We start from the raw sequence: 21,847 nt of genomic DNA, 5'->3' as shown, positions 1-21,847 counted from the left end.
CCAGGCAAGAACACTGGAGTGGGTTGCCATTTCCTTCTCCAATGCATGAAAGTGAAAAGTCAAAGTGAAGTCGCTCAGTCATGTCTGACCCTTAGCGACCCCATGGACTGCAGCCCACCAGGCTCCTCGGTCCATGGGATTTTCCAGGCAAGGGTACTGGAGTGGGGTGCCATTGCCTTCTCCTATAGTAAGTGTTAGGAGCATATTTTTTTAATGATTTAAAAAATGCACTAGAAAGAAAAAATGATATGAATCATATGTAAGAGGCAGGTGAAGGAACAAGATAGAGAAGGGGTTTATATTAGAGAATAAGACACATATGGATGATTTAAATCAAAATGTTCTGCTTTTGAATAATTGAAAGTTCAATAAAACTTCATTAATTATAATTCCCAATTTATATTCTTATGGGATCTTTCAGTTTGAGGCTTGCTGGTATTTTAATTTTGCACTATTTATAAAGTCTTAGATATACTAATAAGATAAAATTAATTCAAGAAGTTTATTTACAACTACTCTTGTGGCAAACTTTTAAGGACTTCAAGTTAAATTATTAAATGACAATGAATGCCACAAATTGTCCATGTCACACTTTCACTAAAATCAATTCAAAGATATATCCATGCAAATTGTACACTTTCTCTGAGGATCATAAATAGAGTCTTTGGATTTCCTTTAGCTCAGCATCCTACCATAATCACTACCACAACATTAACACTCTCATCATTATTATTATGATATGTATTGTTTTTAGGAACATCATCAGTGCCTTTAACAGTGTCCTATTAGCAGGCTTTGACTGTTCACAACATCTCTGTGAAGTATGTAAATCTCCAAAGTTTCTTAACTGCTGTAACTAATCCTTTAGAGATTAAGATGCCACAGAACTATGGCAAATCAGAATTTTAACCTGATTCTATATTGACTGCCCAAAATACCAAAACAAAACCCAATTGATAGACAAAGTTAAATGTATTATACTTATTGCAGTAAAGAAGAATACCACCTTGACTGAGTGTATTGGTTTCCTAGGCCTGAATAATAGAGCATTAGAGATTGAGTGACTTAAACAACAGAAATATGTTGTCTTGACAGTTCAAGGTGTTATCAGTGTTGGTTTCTTCTGAGGTCCGTGACAGAGAATCAGTTCCAAGCCTCTTGCCTAGCTTCTGGTGGTTTTGGGGCACTCTTTGTACTCCTTTGGCTGGCAGACACATTGCTCCAATCTCTGCCTTCATGTTCACATGGCTTACTCTCTGTGTAAAAATTTGTCTCTAAATTTCTTTTTTTATATAATGACACTAATCATATTGTGGTAGGGACCCACTTTACTCCAATATGACCTCATTCTAACTTAATTATATATGCAGTGACTTATTTCCCAATCAGACCATGTTCTGAGGTACTAAAGGCTAGGACTTCACCATATGAGTTATTCAACCCATAACAGAGAATCTTAGTCATCTCTTAGAATGGGGAGAAATTAGGAGAGGGCATTTATGATTTATTTTAAGCCTTAGTTGTGTGGTTTTATGGCAGGTCTTAAAAAGTGGAATGCTGGTTGGAACTGGGCAGTTTCTAAAATTAGTTTTAGAATGGTAAGCAAAATGAGGAGAGGAACATAAACAAGTTTTGATAAATAAGCTATAAGTCTTGATAGGTAAGCTCTTTGGTTGATTTGTGGTCTTATCCAAAAATGCACATATGCTAGAGCAAACAACTAAATAACTTAAAAAAAAATCATAGTATTGGTCAAAATAAAGAGTGAAGAATATGCTTGATCACAGAATTATTTAACGTATAGAGACTTATAATTATGTTCGTTTCATTTCTCATCTATATGGATTCTGAGTCTATCAGCTATATCATCCTAACTTTCTTTCCCACCATTGATAGATTCCAAAGTAATTTGTTCTACTGCTGGATTCATCTAATAAATAGTTCTAAAAGAATTCAAATAAAATGTGTTACCCTTTGTGGTCATTGTTGACTAGATTTAATCTCATTCCCATGACAAAATTAGAAAAACTTACCTATCTACCATCTTGCTTTTTTCTATCATCTCCATAATTACTTATATCCTATACCAAGACATATTTTTTCTAGACAAATAACTCTAGTTACTTAAGGTTTTCAAATAAAAGTTATATGTAGATAATAATAATTTCATAGTATATTTACAAGCTTAATACTACGAGAGCATTGTTTGAGGTAGTGTCCTAGTCCATTTCAGCTGCTATAACAAACTATCAGAGATTGAGTGGCTTATAAACAACAGAAATTTATTTCTCAAGTTCTGGAGGCTGGAAGTTCAAGATTAGAGTGCCAGCATGGTGAGGTAGCATCATTATGAACAAAACTAGTGGAAGTGATGGAATTCCAGTTGAGCTATTTCAAATCCTGAAAGATGATGCTGTGAAAGTGCTGCACTCAATATGCCAGCAAATTTGGAAAGCTCAGTAGTGGTCACAGGACTGGAAAAGGCCAGTTTTCATTCCAATCCCTAAGAAAGGCAATGCCAAAGAATGCTCAGACTATCACAAAATTGCACTCATCTCACACGCTAATAAAGTAATACTCAAAATTCTCCAAGACAGGCTTCAACAATATGTGAACTGTGAACATTCAGATTTTCAACCTGGTTTTAGAAAATGCAGAGAAACCAGAGATCAAGTTGCCAACATCTGTTGGACCATCAAAAAAGCAAGGGAGTTCCAGAAAAACATCTATTTCTGCTTCATTGACTATGCCAAAGACTTTGAATGTGTGGATCACCACAAACTGGAAAATTCTTAAAGAGATGGGAATACCAGACCACCTGACCTGCATCTTGAAAAATCTGTATGCAGATCAGGAAGTAACAGAACTGGACATGGAAAAACAGACTGGTTCCAAATAGGGAAAGCATCAAGGCTGTATATACTCACCCTGCTTATTTAACATATATGCAGAGTACATTGTGAGAAACGCTGGGCTGGATGAAGCACAAGCTGGAATCAAGATTGCTGGGAGAAATATCAATAACGTCAGATATACAGATGACACCACCCTTATGGCAGAAAGTGAAGAGGAACTAAAGAGCCTCTTGATGAAAGTGAAAGAGGAGAGTGAAAAAGTTGACTTAAAGCTCAACATTCAGAAAACAAAGATCATGGCATCTGGTCCCATCACTTCATAGCAAATAGATGGGGAAACAGGGGAAACAGTGGAAACAGTGGCAGACTTTATCTTTTTGGGCTCCAAAATCACTGCAGATGGTGACTGCAGCCATGAAATTAAAAGATGCTTACTCCTTGGAAGGAAAGTTATGACCAACCTAGATGGCATATTCAAAAGCAGAGACATTACTTTGCCAACAAAGGTCTGTCTAGTCAAGGCTATGGTTTTTCCAGTGGTCATTTATGGATGTGAGAGTTGGAGTGAGTGCCAAAGAATTTATGCTTTTGAAGTGTGGTGTTGGAGAAGACTCTTGAGAGTCCCTTGGACTGCAAGGAAATCCAACCAGTCCATTCTAAAGGAGATCAGTCCTGAATGTTCATTGGAAGGACTGATGTTGAAGCTGAAACTCCAATTCTTTGTTTACCTGATGTGAAGAGCTGACTCATTGGAAAAGACCCTGATGCTGGGAATGATTGAAGGTGGAAGGGGATGACAGAGGATGAAATGGTTGGATGGCATCACCTACTCAATGGACATGAGTTTGAGTAAATTCCGGGAGTTGTTGATGTACAGGAAGTCCTGGTGTGCTGAAGACCATGGGGTCGCAAAGAGTCAGACACAAATGAGCAACTGAACTGAACTGAACTGAACTGATGGTCAGGTAAAGGCCCTCCGCCAGGTGACAGAATTCTTGTTTTATCTCATATAAGGGACTAAGGAGCTCTGTGAGGTCTCTTTTATAAGGACACTAATACCAATGAGAACAGAACCCTCATCATCTAATCACATCCTTAAGGCCCCACTTCCTAATACTGTTACTTTGGAGATCAGTATTTCAGCATATGAATTGGAGGAGGGCAATAAATATTTAGACCATAATGAATTATCAGCACCCCATGACTTCTTGTAATCTGAATTTTTTCTATACCTGCAAGTACAAAATTATTAATTACAATATCTTGATTTATTTCAACCATCTTAACTCTTAGTGTCTCATACAATATCTTTTATGTTATCAGCAGCACATAACCTCATGAGTTCATTCTATCTAAAATATATCTTACTATAGTTTTGAAGTTTTACAATATTTATAATATTATGTACCTTGTTGCCAAGACTTAGTTTTATTCAAAAGCATTCCATTCTACCAGCCTTTAAGCATAGAAATTAATGCTTGCTTAAAGAATTACATTGCAAAATCATATCTGAAAAGGGTTTCAGATATGGTTTTGCAGCCAATGTATCTTACTCTGTAATAACTTTGCAATTTGTCACCCCCCTTTTTTGAAATGCAAATAATGATCTTTTCTGACAAAGAAAACACCCTGCGATAAATACATATAATGTCAAGTTATAGAATCTACTTATTTTAGTTTATGAACATCTCATGATTAATTAGATCAGTAGAATGAAACCCAACAATCAACAGAAACCTCGACGCAATTTAGAGTCTTTTTATAGCTTTAAAGAATATCCAGTAAGCACTTGAAAAACAAAATCAATGAAGAGTTTAAAATGCTAATTTTCTGGTTTTCCACAGGGTCCAAGTTTTCTCTCTGAGGCTCTTTTTCCTAAACATGCAACAAAAATTGAAGAAATGGATCCATTTTTCAATCTTCATGAGACCATTACCAAGGTAAGAGAGGAATGTGTTCATGAAAAAGTTGAGGTTTTGTTCTTTCAGTTAGTAAATGGAGGAAAGAAAAATAGCCACTCAAGTGAGAAATCTATATATATATTTGTTTTTAGAGTATACTAGAGAGGATTTTAAATACCTCCTATTTTACTATGGAGTAAGGATAATAAGCAATTCTATCAAGATCAAACAGACTAATAGCTGATGATTATATTAAAAATCAATTATTTTTTTAATTGAAGTATAGTTGATGCAGTATCATGTAAGTTACAAGTATACAATAGTAATTCAAAATTTTAAAGATTTTACTCCATTTATAGTTGTTATAAAATATGGGTTATATTCCTTGTCCTATACAATACATCCTTGTAGCTTATTTTATACATTAGAGTTTGTATCTTGTACTTCCCTGCCCCTTTATCTCTCTTCCCAGTTCCCTCTCCCCACTGGTAATCACGAGTTTGTTCTCTATCTGTGAGTCTACTTCTTTTTTGAATTCACTAGCTTGGTGTATTTTTTTCAATTCCACATATAAATGATATAAAGTGTTCATCTTTTCCTGTCTGACATATCTCACTTAGTACAATGTCGTCCAAGTCCAGCCATGTTGATGCAAATAGCAAAATTTTATTCTTTGTGTATGGTTGAGTAGTATCCCATTTTATATATACTACCAAAATAGATTCTTAATAAAATTCTTAATTTGAAAATAGACTTGTGGTATATTCTCAAGTATACTTCCTTTACCTCAGATTAAGGACAATACAAAATGAGTCTTTGAATTTCTGTATCTTCAAAGATTTGTTCCAATATTTAAGTTGCATGGTTCATTGTACTTCACTGCAGAAAAAAATGACCCGTTTTCTTAAAGAAAAAGTTAGACTGCATTTATATTAATTGATTGATTTCTATGATGCTTATATCTATGTTTATGATAAATACTTGACTTTGAGTTTATAGAATGAAGAAAATTAAATTCTACAGTGTAGAGCAAATTAGTTTAATGTTCTGAGAACATATGACATCATGTGAATTTTTACATTTACCAACTATTGATTTAACCAATTATAGCCTGCCTTTGGGGGATAGAGTTTGAACAGAATATTGATATTTCAGTACTCTTAAAACAATCCATATTTATATATGCTTAGATAAAATACTGAGTCTTTTTTACATCTTCTTAGTGAAATTTTACATGGCTCTTTCTATGCTTTAGAAAGAGGAATTGTGGTATAATAACTGAACTCAGTGATTGGCAATAGAATGAATTCAGAATACTAAAACTAAAATTCTAGGTACTCTGGCATTTAAGAGATTTGTACATTTATTTTTTTCTGAACTTTTAAAATAAGTAAAATTTTGACCACAGTTTATGTAAAATTCTCCTAAGATCAAGATTTCTAAATTTAACTACATTTATGATTCTTTCCTTTCCAGTCTAATCTATTTCCTTGGCTTAGTTTTGAATATATCCATCCTCCGATCATCATTGTTACTTGGATACAATAAAATAGAAGGGGCCCCCAAATAATAAGTCCTTAGCATTTAAAATCTTAATTGTATTCCTGATATGCAAAGAGAGAAAGAAAAATACATATCTGTTATCTATATATATCTATGTAAATATTTATATCTATATGTATTTGGGTGAGGATGTGTGTGTGTTTATATGTATGTGTATATTTGTTCAAATGTTATGGGTACTTGGGCTTCACTTGTGGCTCATCTGGTAAAGAATCCACCTGCAATGTGGGAGACCTGGGTTCAATCCCTGGGTTGGGAAGATCCACTGGAGAAGAGAAGGGCTACCCACTCCAGTATTCTGACCTGGAGAATTCCATGGACTATATAGTCCATGAGGTCGCAAAGAGTCAGACATGACTGAGCGACTTTCATCATCATCATCATCATCATCATCATCATCACCATCATATGGTTACATAGAGCCTAAGTTTATTTACTTATTTTTAAGTAAAGCATTAGAGGATTTTTAGGGCAATGAAACAATAATATTTTCTCCATTTTTTCTGCTTTTCTCTGGATCAGGAAATTCATAAACTTTTATAGAAAGGGAAATTTGAGACCATATTGATATCAGATATATAATGAGATGATTTCACATCTAACATGTGAAATCCCCAGTGATAGGAAATTCTAAGGTTTAGATTTTAGATGTAAAAACACACATTAACTATTGTCATGTGAGATCTTAGCCATCCTTCATCTCCTGAGAGAATGTTAGGAAGCAAGAATGACTGGGTGAGAAAGGGAGTAGGGGAGCATAGAGCATGGCCTGAGCATATAAATATGAGATCAGTACTCAGTTTGAAACAGAGAATAAGAGACTATTTGAGTGAAGACACAAATTTATACACATATATGGTACATGTTCTACAGTTATTTTTAAATGTACTTCTTGTGCACACTAATGTTTAACCCATTAGATGGATGATGAAAAGAATTCTGTCGATGAAAAATTGAAACCTAAAGTGCAGAATCAGGTATTCTGTTACACTTTTTAAGGACCACACATATTTACTTAATGTTGATACTGTTTCCTCAGTCACAATTACCTGCGGTAACCACCAGTGTTGTAGACCTAGGCCAAGGGAAGAATTGTGCTTTGGAAGTTCAGTCTTATCTCACTATTAGAAGAACTTGTAGAGCCATAAAACAAGCATTTAATAGATGCTTTTTAAAAATCATATTTTCTTTGATCAACAACAAAATGAAGGTACAAATATAGAGGGATTGACTAGAGTGCAAAACTAGGAAATATAGATTTTAATTCTGCCTTGCTTCCCAATTTGTTATGTTGTTTAGTAGAACTTTATTGTCTACATCAAAAAGAAGTATACTCATAATGATTTCCTCACTAGGATTCTGTGAAATTGAAAAGATGTTGTGTACCTTTCTCTGGAAATGCAATACATATATAATTGAGTATAATTATTGGCATTAAAAAATAATAGTATTAATGTCTTCTAAGTAGTACCTTACCTGCATTTTTTGCATTTAGCTTTTCCTTTAAATATGAAAATAAACAATAAATTAGACATGGAAACATATAACTAAATTAATTAAATGCTGAGAATATATTAATTAGTTAATGTGTACAAATGGAGTATAAAATTTCATTTGTGAAAGGTTGAGGTCTTTAGAATATTTTGTTTTAGTGGGGATAATAGTGGTATTATCTGAGTATATCACATGTTTGGTATACTCCTATTTCACATGCTGCTGCTGCTGCTAAGTTGCTTCAGTCGTGTCCGACTCTGTGCGACCCCATAGATGGCAGCCCACCAGGCTCCCCCGTCCCTGGGATTCTCCAGGCAAGAACACTGGAGTGGGTTGCCATTTCCTTCTCCAATGCATGAAAGGGAAAAGTGAAAGTGAAGTCGCTCAGTCGTGTCCTACTCTTTGCGACCCCATGGACTGTAACCCACCAGGTTCCTCCATCATGGGATTTTCCATGCAAGAGTCCTGGAGTGGGTTGCCATTTCCTTCTCCAGTGCATGAAAGTGGAAAGTGAAAGTGAAGTCGCTCAGTCGTGTCAGACTCTTCGCGACCCCATGGACTGTAACCCACCAGGCTCCTCCATCATGGTATTTTCCAGGCAAGAGAACTGGAGTGGGTGCCATTGCCTTCTCTGCTATTTCACATAGTAGTGTATTATTATAATAGCACTGTATTTTTAACAAAAAAGATATAGATGGGTATCAATTCTGTTACTGCCAATTATGAAAATAATATGAAATATGAGGAACACTTTATAAAATGATAAAGCACAGCTATTACTGATGTTATATCACTGCTAAATTGCTTCAGTCATGTCTGACTCTGTGCCACCCCATAGACAGCAGCCCACCAGGCTCCCCTGTCCCTGGGATTTTCCATGAAAGAACACTGGAGTGGGTTGCCATTTCCAAATTCAAAAAATCAGAAGTAATGGAAATATTGAAGATACTAGTCCTTATTCTCCCAGCAAAAGTTTTAACTTGATACACAACACTATAACACAACCATGTATTTCAGTTCAGTTCAGTTCGGTCGCTCAGTCGTGTTCGACTCTTTGTGACCCCATGAATAGCAGCGCGCCAGGCCTTCCTGTCATCACCAACTCCCAGAGTTCACTCAGACTCACATCCATCGAGTCAGTGATGCCATCCTCTGTCTTCCCCTTCTCCTCCTGACCCCAATCCCTCCTAGCATCAGAGTCTTTTCCAATGAATCAACTCTTCTCATGAGGTGGCCAAAGTACTGGAGTTTCAGCTTCAGCATTATTCCTTCCAAAGAAATCCCAGGGCTGATCTCCTTTAGAATGGACTGGTTGGATCTCCTTGCAGTCCAAGGGACTCTCAAGAGTCTTCTCCAACACCACACTTCAAAAGCATCAATTCTTCGGCACTCAGTTTTCTTCACAGTCCAACTCTCACATCCATACATGACCACTAGAAAAACCATGGCCTTGACTAGATGGACCTTTGTTGGCAAAGTAATGTCTCTGCTTTTGAATATGCTATCTAGGTTGGTCATAACTTTCCTTCCAAGGAGTAAGCGTCTTTTAATTTCATGGCTGCAGTCACCATCTGCAGTGATTTTGGAGCCCAAAAAGATAAAGTCTGACACTGTTTCCACTGTTTCCCCATCTATTTCTCATGAAGTGATGGGACCAGATGCCATGATCTTCATCTTCTGAATGTTGAGCTTTAAGCCAACTTTTTCACTCTCCACTTTCACTTTCATCAAGAGGCTTTTTAGTTCCTCTTCACTTTCTGCTATAAGGGTGGTGTCATCTGCATATCTGAGGTTTTTGATATTTCTCCTGGCAATCTTGATTCCAGCTTGTACTTCTTCCAGCCCAGTATTTCTCATGATGTACTCTGTATAGAAGTTAAGTAAGCAGGGTGACAATATACAGCCTTGATGTACTCCTTTTCCTATTTGGAACCAGTCTGTTGTTCCATGTCCAGTTCTAACTTGCTTCCTGACCTACATATAGGTTTCTCAAGAGGCAGGTCAGGTAGTCTGGTATTCCCATCTCTTTCAGAATTTTCCACAGTTTATTGTGATCCACACAGTCAAAGGCTTTGGCATAGTCAATAAACCATGTATTTAATGTTATCTAATTAAATAAATACAATAAATACATATATCTTATATAAGTGTTCGTGTAATACAGTCTGTTATTTTTTCCAAATTAAGAACTGCATTCTAGATCTTTCTTTTCACAAATATAATTTATGTCAAATTAAATTAAAATTTCTAAGTATTAAAAAGTTAAATTTATCATTGGTGCTTTTTTGAATTGAAACAAATTATAAATAAATAAATGGCACTTATGCATGGGATGTGAGCTGTGAGTTGAATCCTAGTTTTCCAATGTATCCTGTAGTGCTTTTTTAAAAAAAGAAATGTTTTACAAAGTTTAAATTTATCTTGGAATTTTTCTTTTTGTTATAAAGAATAAAACCTAAGAAAATAATGAATGGGCCTCACTATTGATGCCAAAATATATAATTTATCATGGCTTCAATGATAGTTAAGTGGTACAGTATAAAACTGCCTACGGGCAACATCTTACATCAATGTTGAAGATGTTTTTCTTATCCTCTATAATTACCTTAAAAATAACATTTGTTTTTTCAACTTATCATAGAAGCCAAACTAATTCTTCCAAAGACTAAACATAAATGAAATGCCAATATAAATCTTAGCTGCTTAATCTTTTAATAAATGAATAAAAATCACCATGGATTTATGTTTTGAAATAGGCTTATTTCTCCTTCTACACTTAGGAATTTTCTCATTATATTTCTAAATCTTTAACATTTAGCTCATAAATCGCTATTAGTTATCTAAACATTCTATTAATTGTAGCCTATTATAAGCCAAGGGTGAAACAAAACCACTTAAAATGCACAACAATTTACATACCTGAGTGGGTCCAATGTAAGCAAAATATTTCAATGTAATTACTAAACAATATGATAGTAATATGGACAAAGAATGGGAGAGGAGAGGGTGGCACTTTTACCTCAAGAGATTTTACCTCTGACTAAGAGATTCAGGCTTCCCTGGTGGCTCAGACAGGAAAGAATCTGCCTGCAATGCAGGAGACCTGAATTTGATTCCTGGGTTGGGAAGATCACCTGGAGGGGAGGGTATGGCAACCCACTCCAGTGTTCTTGCTTGGAGAATCCTTAAGGACAGAGGAGCCTCACAGGCTACAGTCCATGAGACTGCAAAGAGTCAGACATGACTGAGTGACTAGGCACAGCACAAGAGATTTGAAGAATTCACCAGAGAATTGATGTTTGAGGAATTTAAGAATTCCAATTTTATTTTAATATCAATGAATTTCCACCAAGAGTTCTTTAAAGAGCTGGTTGTTGTTAGTAATATGTGAGAAATGATGTTATGTATTTTAGAAAACAGAAGGTAGATTTGAAAGTGATTTCTAAGACTAAATGACAGGATACGTGATTTACTAGATATGAAACATGAAGCAGAATGAATAGTAAAGGATCATTTGAATAGCTCTATCTTGGACAAAGTTAGAGTTATTGAACTAACTAAATTGTGTACTGGCCTGAAAAAAGTGATAATGAGTTTGATGTTGGATATGTGGAATTTTGGATGCTATAAGGCATTCAAAGGAGGCACTGGGACATGTGAGGTTTGAGTTCAGGAAGAAGTAGGATCTAGAAATGCATTATCTGATATAATCACCACTAGTCACAGGTTGATTTAAATTAAATTAAAATAAATTATATTAGATTAGGCTTTTGTTTTTTCCATCTCATTAACCACAATTCTCATGTTTAGTGATTACATATGGCTAGTGACTATGGCATTGAGTAGCATATGTTATGGAACATTTTGATCATCACTGATGATTCAGATGTTGTTACCCAGACAGTACTCATAATGCGGACCAAGTGCAAAATGGAGAGGACTAATGACCCAAGGTAGAATGTTTCATGGAATCTATAGAGAGACAATACTATCAGATCAGATCAGTTGCTCAGTTGTGTCCAACTCTTTGTGACCCCATGAATTGCAGCACACCAGGCCTCCCTGTCCATCACCAACTCCCGGAGTTCACTGAGACTCACGTCCATCGAGTCAGTGATGCCATCCAGCCGTCTCATCCTCTGTCATCCCCTTCTCCTCTTGCCCCTAATCCCTCCCAGCATCAGAGTCTTTTCCAATGAGTCAACTCTTCTCATGAGGTGGCCAAAGTACTGGAGTTTCAGCTTTAGCATCATTCCTTCCAATGAAATCCCAGGGCTGATCTCCTTCAGAATGGACTGGGTGGATCTCCTTGCAGTCCAAGGGACTCTCAAGAGTCTTCTCCAACACCACACTTCAAAAGCATCAATTCTTCGGTGCTCTGCCTTCTTCACAGTCCAACTCTCACATCCATACATGACCACAGGAAAAACCATAGCCTTGACTAGACGGACCTTTGTTGGCAAAGTAATGTCTCTGCTTTTGAATATGCTATCTAGGTTGGTCATAACTTTCCTTCCAAGGAGTAAGCGTCTTTTAATTTCATGGCTGCAGTCACCATCTGTAGTGATTTTGGAGCCCAGAAAAATAAAGTCTGACACTGTTTCCACTGTTTCCCCATCTATTTCCCACGAAGTGATGGGACCGGATGCCATGATCTTCATTTTCTGAATGTTGAGCTTTAAGCCAACTTAGGAAGAAATGTTCAAAAGCATATCCACACACCACCTTGCACCCATTAAAAGGGCTAATATCATGAGACAAAACAAAGCAGAAAATAACAAATGTTGGTGAAGATCTGGAGTAATCAGAACCCCTGTGAACTATTGGTGGCAATGCAAAATAATAGTGCTGCTGTGGAAAACTCAAAAATTTAAAAATAGAGTTACTATGTGATCCACCAATTTCACTTCCTGGTATATACCCCGAGGAATTGAAAGTGGCATCTTAAAGAGATATTTGTTTACTCCATATTGATAGTGTCAATAACATTATTCACATTAACTAAAATATGGAGTTCCTCTTTCGGTATCCTATCATTTTGCCTTTTCATACTGTTCAAGGCAAGAATACTGGAGTGGGGTGCCATTGCCTTCTCCACTAGGAAATGACAACCCACTCCAATCTTTGCCTGGAGAATCCTGTGCACAGAGGAGCCTGCCAGGCTACAGTCCATGGTGTCACAAAGAATCAGACATGACTGAGCAACAAATCACATTTATTTTATATATTTTGGGATTTAATATATTGTTATCATTTTATTGCTAAAATTTTGCCATAATAGACATTCATAAATGTTGAATGATAACTTGTATTTTAAACAAAGAAAAAACACTATAGCTATGTTTACAAGAAAAGAGCTTTAAAATCAAATGTGAATATAGAGCATTTGGGTGTCAGAGAAAATGTACTACCTATAATATTATTGAACTAACAGTGTTTTTCTTCTGGAACCCTAAGTTTTCTGTGTTATATTTTAAAACTTCTGAGTATGAATGGTGCATCCAATAAAACAAAAAAAATACTTTATACATGTGGTACCATGGAAACCAGCAAATGACCTAATTCCACTTACGAGCTTCCTCCAGAAATATCAGCTTATTAGTTCTTTCATTGTTTTTCCCACCTTATTTCAGTAAAAAAACAAAAGTTCTTTTATTCTTAATTAGTATACATTATGTAATATTAATATATAATTAGTAGTATGTGGTTTCAAAATATTCTTAAATGGATATACATTTCCTCTTTTTTATTGATGTCAAAATAGAGATCTTTTACTGAAATTATTTGGACAATATCCCAAAGAGAAAAAGTAGGAGTCATATAGTATTTATTTCCATTACATATATGGAGAAAGTGTCATAGTGAGATTGCATTGCAAAGCAAGGTAGTTTTTGTGTAAATCCTAGAAATCTAGGCAATAATTCTTTATAGTTTATATTCTATCAATATAGTTGCATTTGCTCTTACTTAGAGCTATAAATTTAAACTCAGTTTGCAGTTGTATGAATAAAGACTAATGGTTGTGTCCTCAGTGATGAAAAACATATAAATAATTCAAAATTTTAACCATTTCAGTTAATATTAATTACATTTGGCTGTTTGTCTTCATTTGGAAATGATTAACCAGAATGACTGATTAATGGAATCATAGTCTGCTAACTGGGGCTTCCCTGATGGCTTAGCAGGCAAAGAATCCACCGTAATACTGGAGACACAGGTTCAATCCCTGGCATGGGAAGACACCCTGGAGAACAGAATGGCAACCCACTCCATTATTCTTGCCTGAAAAGTTCCATGGTTTAATTTTAAAAACATGATTTGAAAATAGGAATCTACAGGTATCTTTAAATGTCATTATTAAACTATAGCTGTACCAGTTGTTATAATATAAAGATTCTTATAGCATGGTAGCTGAAAACTTAAAAAACCCTACTTGTAACTAAAGAATATAGAGGCAGACTAAAATACAAAATGATTTTATTTCTCTTGAGATATAATTTTCAGCTCTAGCTTAAAAATTTAGCTCCATAGTCTTGTATAAAGTAAGAGGAAAAGGATAAGACCAAATATTTTTTATTCATTTTCTTGAATTTCAAAGGCATGTTGTATTCATGAGCTAATAGAATTTCTGGTGTAGTTCTTTAAATGATTAGAAAACCTGACTTTGATTTCTAATCCAAATGAGCAAATCTGATTGTCTTCCAAGTACCTTTAATGTTTTGATATATTGTTTGGATAAAATATGAGATTATCATATCCTACTTAGTAAAACAAACAAAATGATATCCTTTAATCCTGTTTATGTGTATATCTGAGGTTATTTAGAGGCTGTGTGTTTAAAGCTTTTGTTTTTACCTTCAAAAACACTCTGGAATTTTTTTCTGCTATCTAAAATTATTGTTACTAGATGCCAAATGTCTCCATAGAGATCTATACTCTATGTGTTTAAGACATGAGCTAAACAAGAAAATATCCCAAATAAGTATTTTCAATGCAGAAATTGTACTTTGTAATAAAGAATTCTGGTTGGACCTACTCAAGGGAGATGATGGGATATTAAACCAACTTCTTAAACTTTGAAAGGGAAATATTACAGGTGTGTATTTTCTTCATAAATGTGTAATTAAACTCAATATCTTCATTTACTAAAGTTGGAGAGTGGACTCTCTATATTTCCTCTTGCCTAGAGAGGTTTGGTTTATCATTTTCCATTATACTGTGCAAATATTATAGTTTCTAAAGTCATGCCTTATATTTACTATCAGTTTTTCTTTTTCACTTTTATTACTCCAAAGCAAATTATTACAAAATATAAGCTTGCCAAAATTTGACTCCTTTTATAAAAATAAGTTATTCATCAAAGTATAGGTATTCTGCTCCAACATATTAGAAGTTATTACTGCATATGAAGATAGAAATAACTGGAAAAACTGCTATTCTCTGAATATATATATATATATATATAAATACATAAAAACTGATTTTGGCGTGTATTTGTTACAGAATATAAATATGCTATTAATATAAGTCAGAATAGGAAGCACCGTGATCACCTGTATACTATAAGTCTTTTAAAGGCAGTGAGCCTACTTCAGGAAGTGTCCTGCAATACTGGAGACATGTTGTATTCATGTTAATAGATTTCCAAAAGCAGTAGTCTAATAAAGTAACTTTTTTGGTGATAACTGAATGTTGTATGGTTTAAATACAAGCCCTTCTTATTTCAGAAATCTGTTACTATCTAGATAGTGAATTTTAATGTTAGTTTCTGCATTTTTCCTCACTTTGTCTTGTCATACCATTCTCGGATAACATCATTTTCAAAGGACTGTAGAATTACAGAGGCAAAGGGAAGAGCAGTTGATGCACAACAAATCAGCTCTGGTAGACAGGTCAAAAGTCCTTCCAAAAAGTGCTATTGACACAGAGACTCTGTACAACGAAAAAGGTAAAATCCCTAGGCAATGATCACTTACTAAAAAATACCTAATATAACACAACAAACAAGAAGACTCTGAGCAGTGTATTGGAGTCTGTTATAATGAACTTTGTTCATGATACTTAAATGTTCTGGGGACAGTACCCACTGCCCCTTTGGATGACTAATAAAAGATCCCCTCATACCTGCACACACACACACATACATACAATGTGGTATTAATTTATCAATGATACAGTCTCTCAGTGCTAATTTCTCTCAATGTTATTCCTTAGAAAATAGTGAACTACATATGTATGTGTGCATACCTTCTTCTCCAGGGAAGCCTGAATATCTACTGTATTTTTAAAAAAATAATCTTTGGACCTGTAAATTCTGCTGCTGTTGGTGTGATATAGAAAATATTAAAAATTGCTATCTTTTTTTATCTTCTAATGTAGTCATAATTTCAGTTATCCAACATCTGTCTTTTAAAGAGTTCATAGTAACTGGTATTTTAGGGTAGAATGAATGTATTCCACAAATATGAAAATTTTTATGACATTGAATTGAATTGAAGTAACTGAACAAAGAATTAGATTTAAAGAAATCAAACATTTTTTTTGTTTGAAGGGCATTGTGATAGATAAACAATGTTTATTTTGACAATATTTCAATTAAAAAATCAAGATTTGGGACTTCATTATATTTGAAATTACAGTGGCCTTGAGTGGAGGCTCTAGTGGTTCTAGTGAACCTAGTGGAGGTTCAAATAGTCATATTTCTGTATTCAAAAATAAAATAATAATGAACAATCACAATTATTTTCCTGAGTCATCAAGAAACAGAATTGTGATTCATATATTTACTGACTATAAAGAAAACAGGAGAGAGGGTAATCCATTTTAAAGACATTTTCATCAAAACTTAAAAAGGTACATATCAGAAAGTTTTCATTTACTATTAATAAATACCCATGTGTAAATGTTTAATAAAAATAAAATAATTCTATTTTTCTCATGCAATTGAAAAGTCTAGGAGAGGCATTCTTCAGGCAGAAAGCAGATATACTCCTGTTATCCTCTCAGCTCTGTCCTTCTCTACACTGTACTTCTTACCAGTGCAGTTTTTGTTGTCCAGTCACTAAGTCATGTCCTACTCTTTGCAACCCCATGGACAGCAGTATGCCAGGCTTCTGTGTCACTATCTCCAAAAGTTTGCTCAGACTCATATCCATTGAGTTGGTGATGCCATCCAACCACCTCATCCCCTTTCATCTCTTTCTGCTCCTGCCTTCTATCTTTCCCAGCATCAGAGTCTTTTCCAATGAGTCAGTTCTTTGCATCAGGTGGCCAAAGTATTGGCGCTTCAGCTTCAGCATCGGTCCTTCCAATGAATATTCAGGGTTGATTTCCTTCAGGTTTGATCTCCTTGCTGTCCAAGGGATTCTCAAGGGTCTTCTCCAGCACCACAGTTCAAAAGCATCAATTCTTCAGCACTCAGCCTTCTTTATGGTCCAAATCTCACATCCGTACATGACTACTGGAAAAACAATAGCTTTGACTATATGGACCTTTGTTGGCAAAAAAATATCTCTGCTTTTTAACACACTGTCTAGGTTTGTGATAGGTTTTCTTCCAAAGAGCATGTGTCTTTTAATTTCATGGCTGCAGTCACTGTCTTCAGTGATTTTGGAGCCCAAGAAAATAAAGTCTGTGACTGTTTCCATTTTCTCCCTATCTATTTGCCATGAAGTGATGGGACCAGATGCCATGATCTTTGCTTTTTGAATGATGGGTTTTAAGCCATCTTTTTTACAATCTCCTCTTTCACATTCATCAAGAGGCTCTTTAGTTCCTCTTCACATTCTAAGAGTGGTGTCATATGAATATCTGAGGTTATTGATATTTCTCCCAGCGATCTTGATTCCAGATCAAGATTGGATCTGGAATGTGCGTCATCCAGCCCAGCATTTCATATAATGTACTCTGCATATAGGACTTCCCTGGTGGCTCAGACGGTAAAGCGTCTGTCTACAATGTGAGAGACCTGGGTTTGATCCCAGGGTTGGGAAGATTCCCTGGAGAAGAAAATGGCAACCCACTGCAGTACTCTTGCATTGAAAATCCCATGGATGGAGGAGCTTGGTGCAGGCTACTATCCATGGGGTCACAAAGAGTTGGGCACGACTGAGCAACTTCACTTTTCACTTTCACTCTGCATATAAGGTAAATAAGGTAAATAAGCAGGATGACAATATACAGCCTTGACATACTCCTTTCCCAATTTTAAACCAGTCTGTTGTTCCATGTCTGGTTCTAACAATTGCTTCTTGACCTGCATACAGGTTTCTCAGGAGATAGGTAAGGTGGTCTTATACTCCCAGCTTGTTAAAATTTTTCACAGCTTGTTATTATCCACACAGTCAAAGGGTTTAGCCATGGTACACTAATCCTGATAGCAGTTTTTAGTATCATATCTGTTCATAATTCTGTCAGAGTAGGAGAGGATTTCTTTTCTGGTGACTTTTTCAGGACAGCAATGATGCTACTTTCTAGAAAACCCTGGGGTGGTGATGGAGGGGGAAATCTTATTATTCTAAATTGGTCTTACACTTGTGAATAAGGTAATTAGTATGCTGACTGGATTAGGCCAGGTTTATATAACTGATGACAATGGAAAAGAGGTTAAAGTTACCCTGAAGCTTAGAACAATCTTTCTTTCCCTTGAAACTGAAGTCAATCCTATTCATAATATGTGGCTGATACAAAACAGTATAAATTGCATAGTAGCAATAATGTTGCAAAGACAACCATCATATCTGTTATCAATTATAGCAATGTTTTTTGTCTACAAATGAGTAAGAATTAGTATTTCAGAAAAGGCAAGATCAGTACTAAGCCATGGAAGCATTTTTGTTAAGTTGCTATTACTTTGATATGTCAGAGTCGGACACGACTGAAGCGACTTAGCAGCAGCAGCAGCAGTCATTGTAACCACCTGAAAGGCAACAGGAGATGGGGGAAAAAAAAAAGAAAACAAACAAAAAAAAAAAACAGTGAAATGCAGGTGAGAAATATTCACAAGATGAGTTTGGCTAATGCATTTACTCCCAGTTTCACTGCATCTGATGAAGTATTAATGGAGTTAAGAAAATAAGAAATTCACTGTATTCATGAAGTAAATCTCTTGTCCTGTCCCATGGGTAGACATCCTAAGGTAATCTTGGACAGCCAGTATGTATTGATTGGATTCGACGTATGAGGTAAACCTATTGGCCAACCTGGATCTAAAATGCTTATCAGTTAGGACCCTCTACTTTTAAAGAGTTGACTAGACCCTTAGAAGCTTCAAGGAATCACTGATTCTAAAAGCCCTGTGGTGAGAAGCTCTGTAAGTAAACACACAAATTAAAGTACCCCCAAAACAACTAAATTTTTTAGAAGGTAACATATATTTATGATATGAGACAGTCTTAAAAATATAAACTATTTTAAGTTACAACCCCTTCCTTCCCTTAAAGTGTTGTTATTCTTGTCAATGATAGAAACATCTGAATGTATTCTTCTGTATATAGCAGGGTATTTCTATTTCATTTTATTGCTTACCCAAGAACTTCATCTTTGAAAGATTTTGTTTACTAAACAAGTGTTAATTAATTCATTTAGACTTATTATTACTTCTCCATTTCAATATTGATGCAGACTTCAACCAATACTCTGTGATTGCCAATGAAATAAAATAACCATATAAATATTGAGACAATATTCACTCTAACGGTTGTTCATTTGGCCTGTTGGCATTTATTCACTCCTTGATGTGATTTCTTATATGTCAGTCTAAGAGATATTTGATATAAGGCATGGCTATCAGTGATCAGTATACTGAATAAAACTATAGAATTCCAGTTTTAGCAGTAGTTTATAAAGCCTAACATTTTTCCTTGTCATTTTTGGCCAAAGGAAAAATACTAATATTCAACATACCAGTTAACTATACATTTTTATTAAGTGCTTGAAATATTAGTAATAATGCATATTATAGACTTAAAGATTGAAATATTAGAGATGCATATTTAGGAGCCTATAGAGATATGATTGGAGAAGACAATGGCACCCCACTCCAGTACTCCTGCCTGGAAAATCCCATGGACGGAGGAGCCTGGTAGGCTGCAGTCCATGGGGTCGCTGAGGGTCGGACACGACTGAATGACTTCACTTTCACTTTTCACTTTCATGCATTGGAGAAGGAAATGGCAACCCACTCCAGTGTTCTGCCTGGAGAATCCCAGAGACGGGGGAGCCTGGTGGGCTGCCATCTATGGGGTCACGCAGAGTTGGACACAACTGAAGTGACTTAGCAGCAACAGCAGATATGACATTAATTGTTATTTGTTCAGGTTGTATTAACAAGTTTAGTACATAAAGAAAAGAGGAGGTGTATAAGATAAACTTGTGACATGGAATGAAGAGTTACATTGTGAAGGTGGTTAAGTGTATCAGACAACTTCAGAAGACATGGCAAATGTAAAAAATATTGTAAAATGCATTGGGCTTCCCTCAGCTCAGTTGGTAAAGATTCTGCTAATGAAAAAAGTATTTAATTAGTGTATCTTTCATTATTAACTCAAATCATGAAAAATTTCATCAAATACAAGAAACTTATTAGCAAAATATTCATCACAACTCCTAAGTGCCACCTCATTTATATGCCATAAAGATATTTATTTGATCTAAGTAACTAATTCCAAAATCAATGAAAAGGGAAGATAGAATGTGCTATTTCTTTTCACATTTTTCACCCTGTTTACTTCCTCAGCAAAGATCCAGATAGAAGATTCAGATACCCTTAATGAAATGGTTCGCATTTATTTTATTCATGTCCTTCAGAACACCCTAGGAACAAGCAAGCCGCCACTTTCAGATTTTCCTTATTTCAATGAGTTAATTATGAAATCAAGCTGTTTGGCTCCCAGTTGTGTTTGGAAATGTGGCCACTGTGCCTTGGGATCTTGTGTCTAAAGTTTTAAGGGTTGACATGAGATGGCTGTATTTGCTCAACTGGGAAGAGGAATCACAGAGACACAGATTGTCTCGGTACTAACTTTGGGATCCAAGTGCATTAGCTTTGTATATAGCTACTTCTACAATTACATTCAAACCATTTTGCTTTCCAAATAAATTATGTAACGACTTTCAAGAAACCTAAACAGATTAATAAAAATATATTATTTGAAGAAATTTAACAAGAATGAGAATCGAAGTATATGCATGGCATTCGGTTATTTTACAAAGGAGTCCATCAAACCCCTAAACTGAAAATATGATAAAATATCCACTATGTCAGTCATTAACATATAAGCAGCTTTGTAGTGAATTACAATTGTTCATAAATGTACCTTATATTCTATAATAGACTATAATAATTTTTGAAATGTAATTTATTGCTTCTGCCCCATCTTTGAATGTACGATAACACCTAACCTATGGCTTTCACTAATCAGTTATATTAATGAGTTGTTAAAAGTTTGACTAAATAACTAGAATCTCTTTTTCTCTGAAGATCCATTTATTAGCAGGTACACTACACCCTGCTTCAGCTACAGCAAAAAGCCTCATGTTTGCACTAATACAGTGGAAGTTGGGGGCCACAGTTAAGTAAAAGGATTAAGAATTGCATGGAGCTTCTCTCATATAGTTGGGCCTATAAACTCCTTCACCTGCTCAAACTGACTTATCAAACTAGTATTGCCTATAGCAGTTTTTGCAAGTGATACTCTTAAAAGTGATCTTTTCTTTAAAATTTTTTTAAGTATAGTTGATTTACAATGTGATGTTAATTTCAGATGTACAGAAAAGTGATTCAATATGTATACACATATATCTACACATTATTGTTCATGTTCTTTTCCATTATGTTTTAGCATAGGATATTGAAAAAAGTGATCTGTTTTAAACATGGAAAGAGTGGAGAATATTTTTTGTGTTTGATAAACTTAATAGTTCTCTTCATGCATAATTAGTGTTTGTTTGTTAATATTTCACTTCTTGGATATTTTTAAGTTCCCTCCAATATCAACATTTTCTGAGACATACAGTGGATGTTTTAAAAACCCC

The 21,847-nt window shown here is 35.2% G+C and overlaps 1 protein-coding gene across 8 annotated transcripts in view; it reads left to right on the top strand.

Annotated features, from left to right (window-relative positions):
- Window positions 1-21,847, top strand: part of NAALADL2 (N-acetylated alpha-linked acidic dipeptidase like 2) — a 1,562,846-nt gene that overhangs the window by 1,324,495 nt on the left and 216,504 nt on the right. For all 8 annotated transcript variants that reach the window (XM_024995414.2, XM_059888525.1, XM_059888521.1 and 5 more), the window contains one exon: window positions 4,700-4,795. In XM_024995414.2, the coding sequence (XP_024851182.1) occupies window positions 4,700-4,795 (96 nt within the window). The remainder of the gene's footprint in view (window positions 1-4,699; window positions 4,796-21,847) is intronic.

The sequence above is a fragment of the Bos taurus genome, chromosome 1 (assembly GCF_002263795.3).
Source record: "Bos taurus isolate L1 Dominette 01449 registration number 42190680 breed Hereford chromosome 1, ARS-UCD2.0, whole genome shotgun sequence".
NCBI lineage: Eukaryota > Metazoa > Chordata > Mammalia > Artiodactyla > Bovidae > Bos > Bos taurus.
Note: the sequence above shows the minus strand (reverse complement) of the source record. Positions and strands in the feature narration are given on the sequence as shown.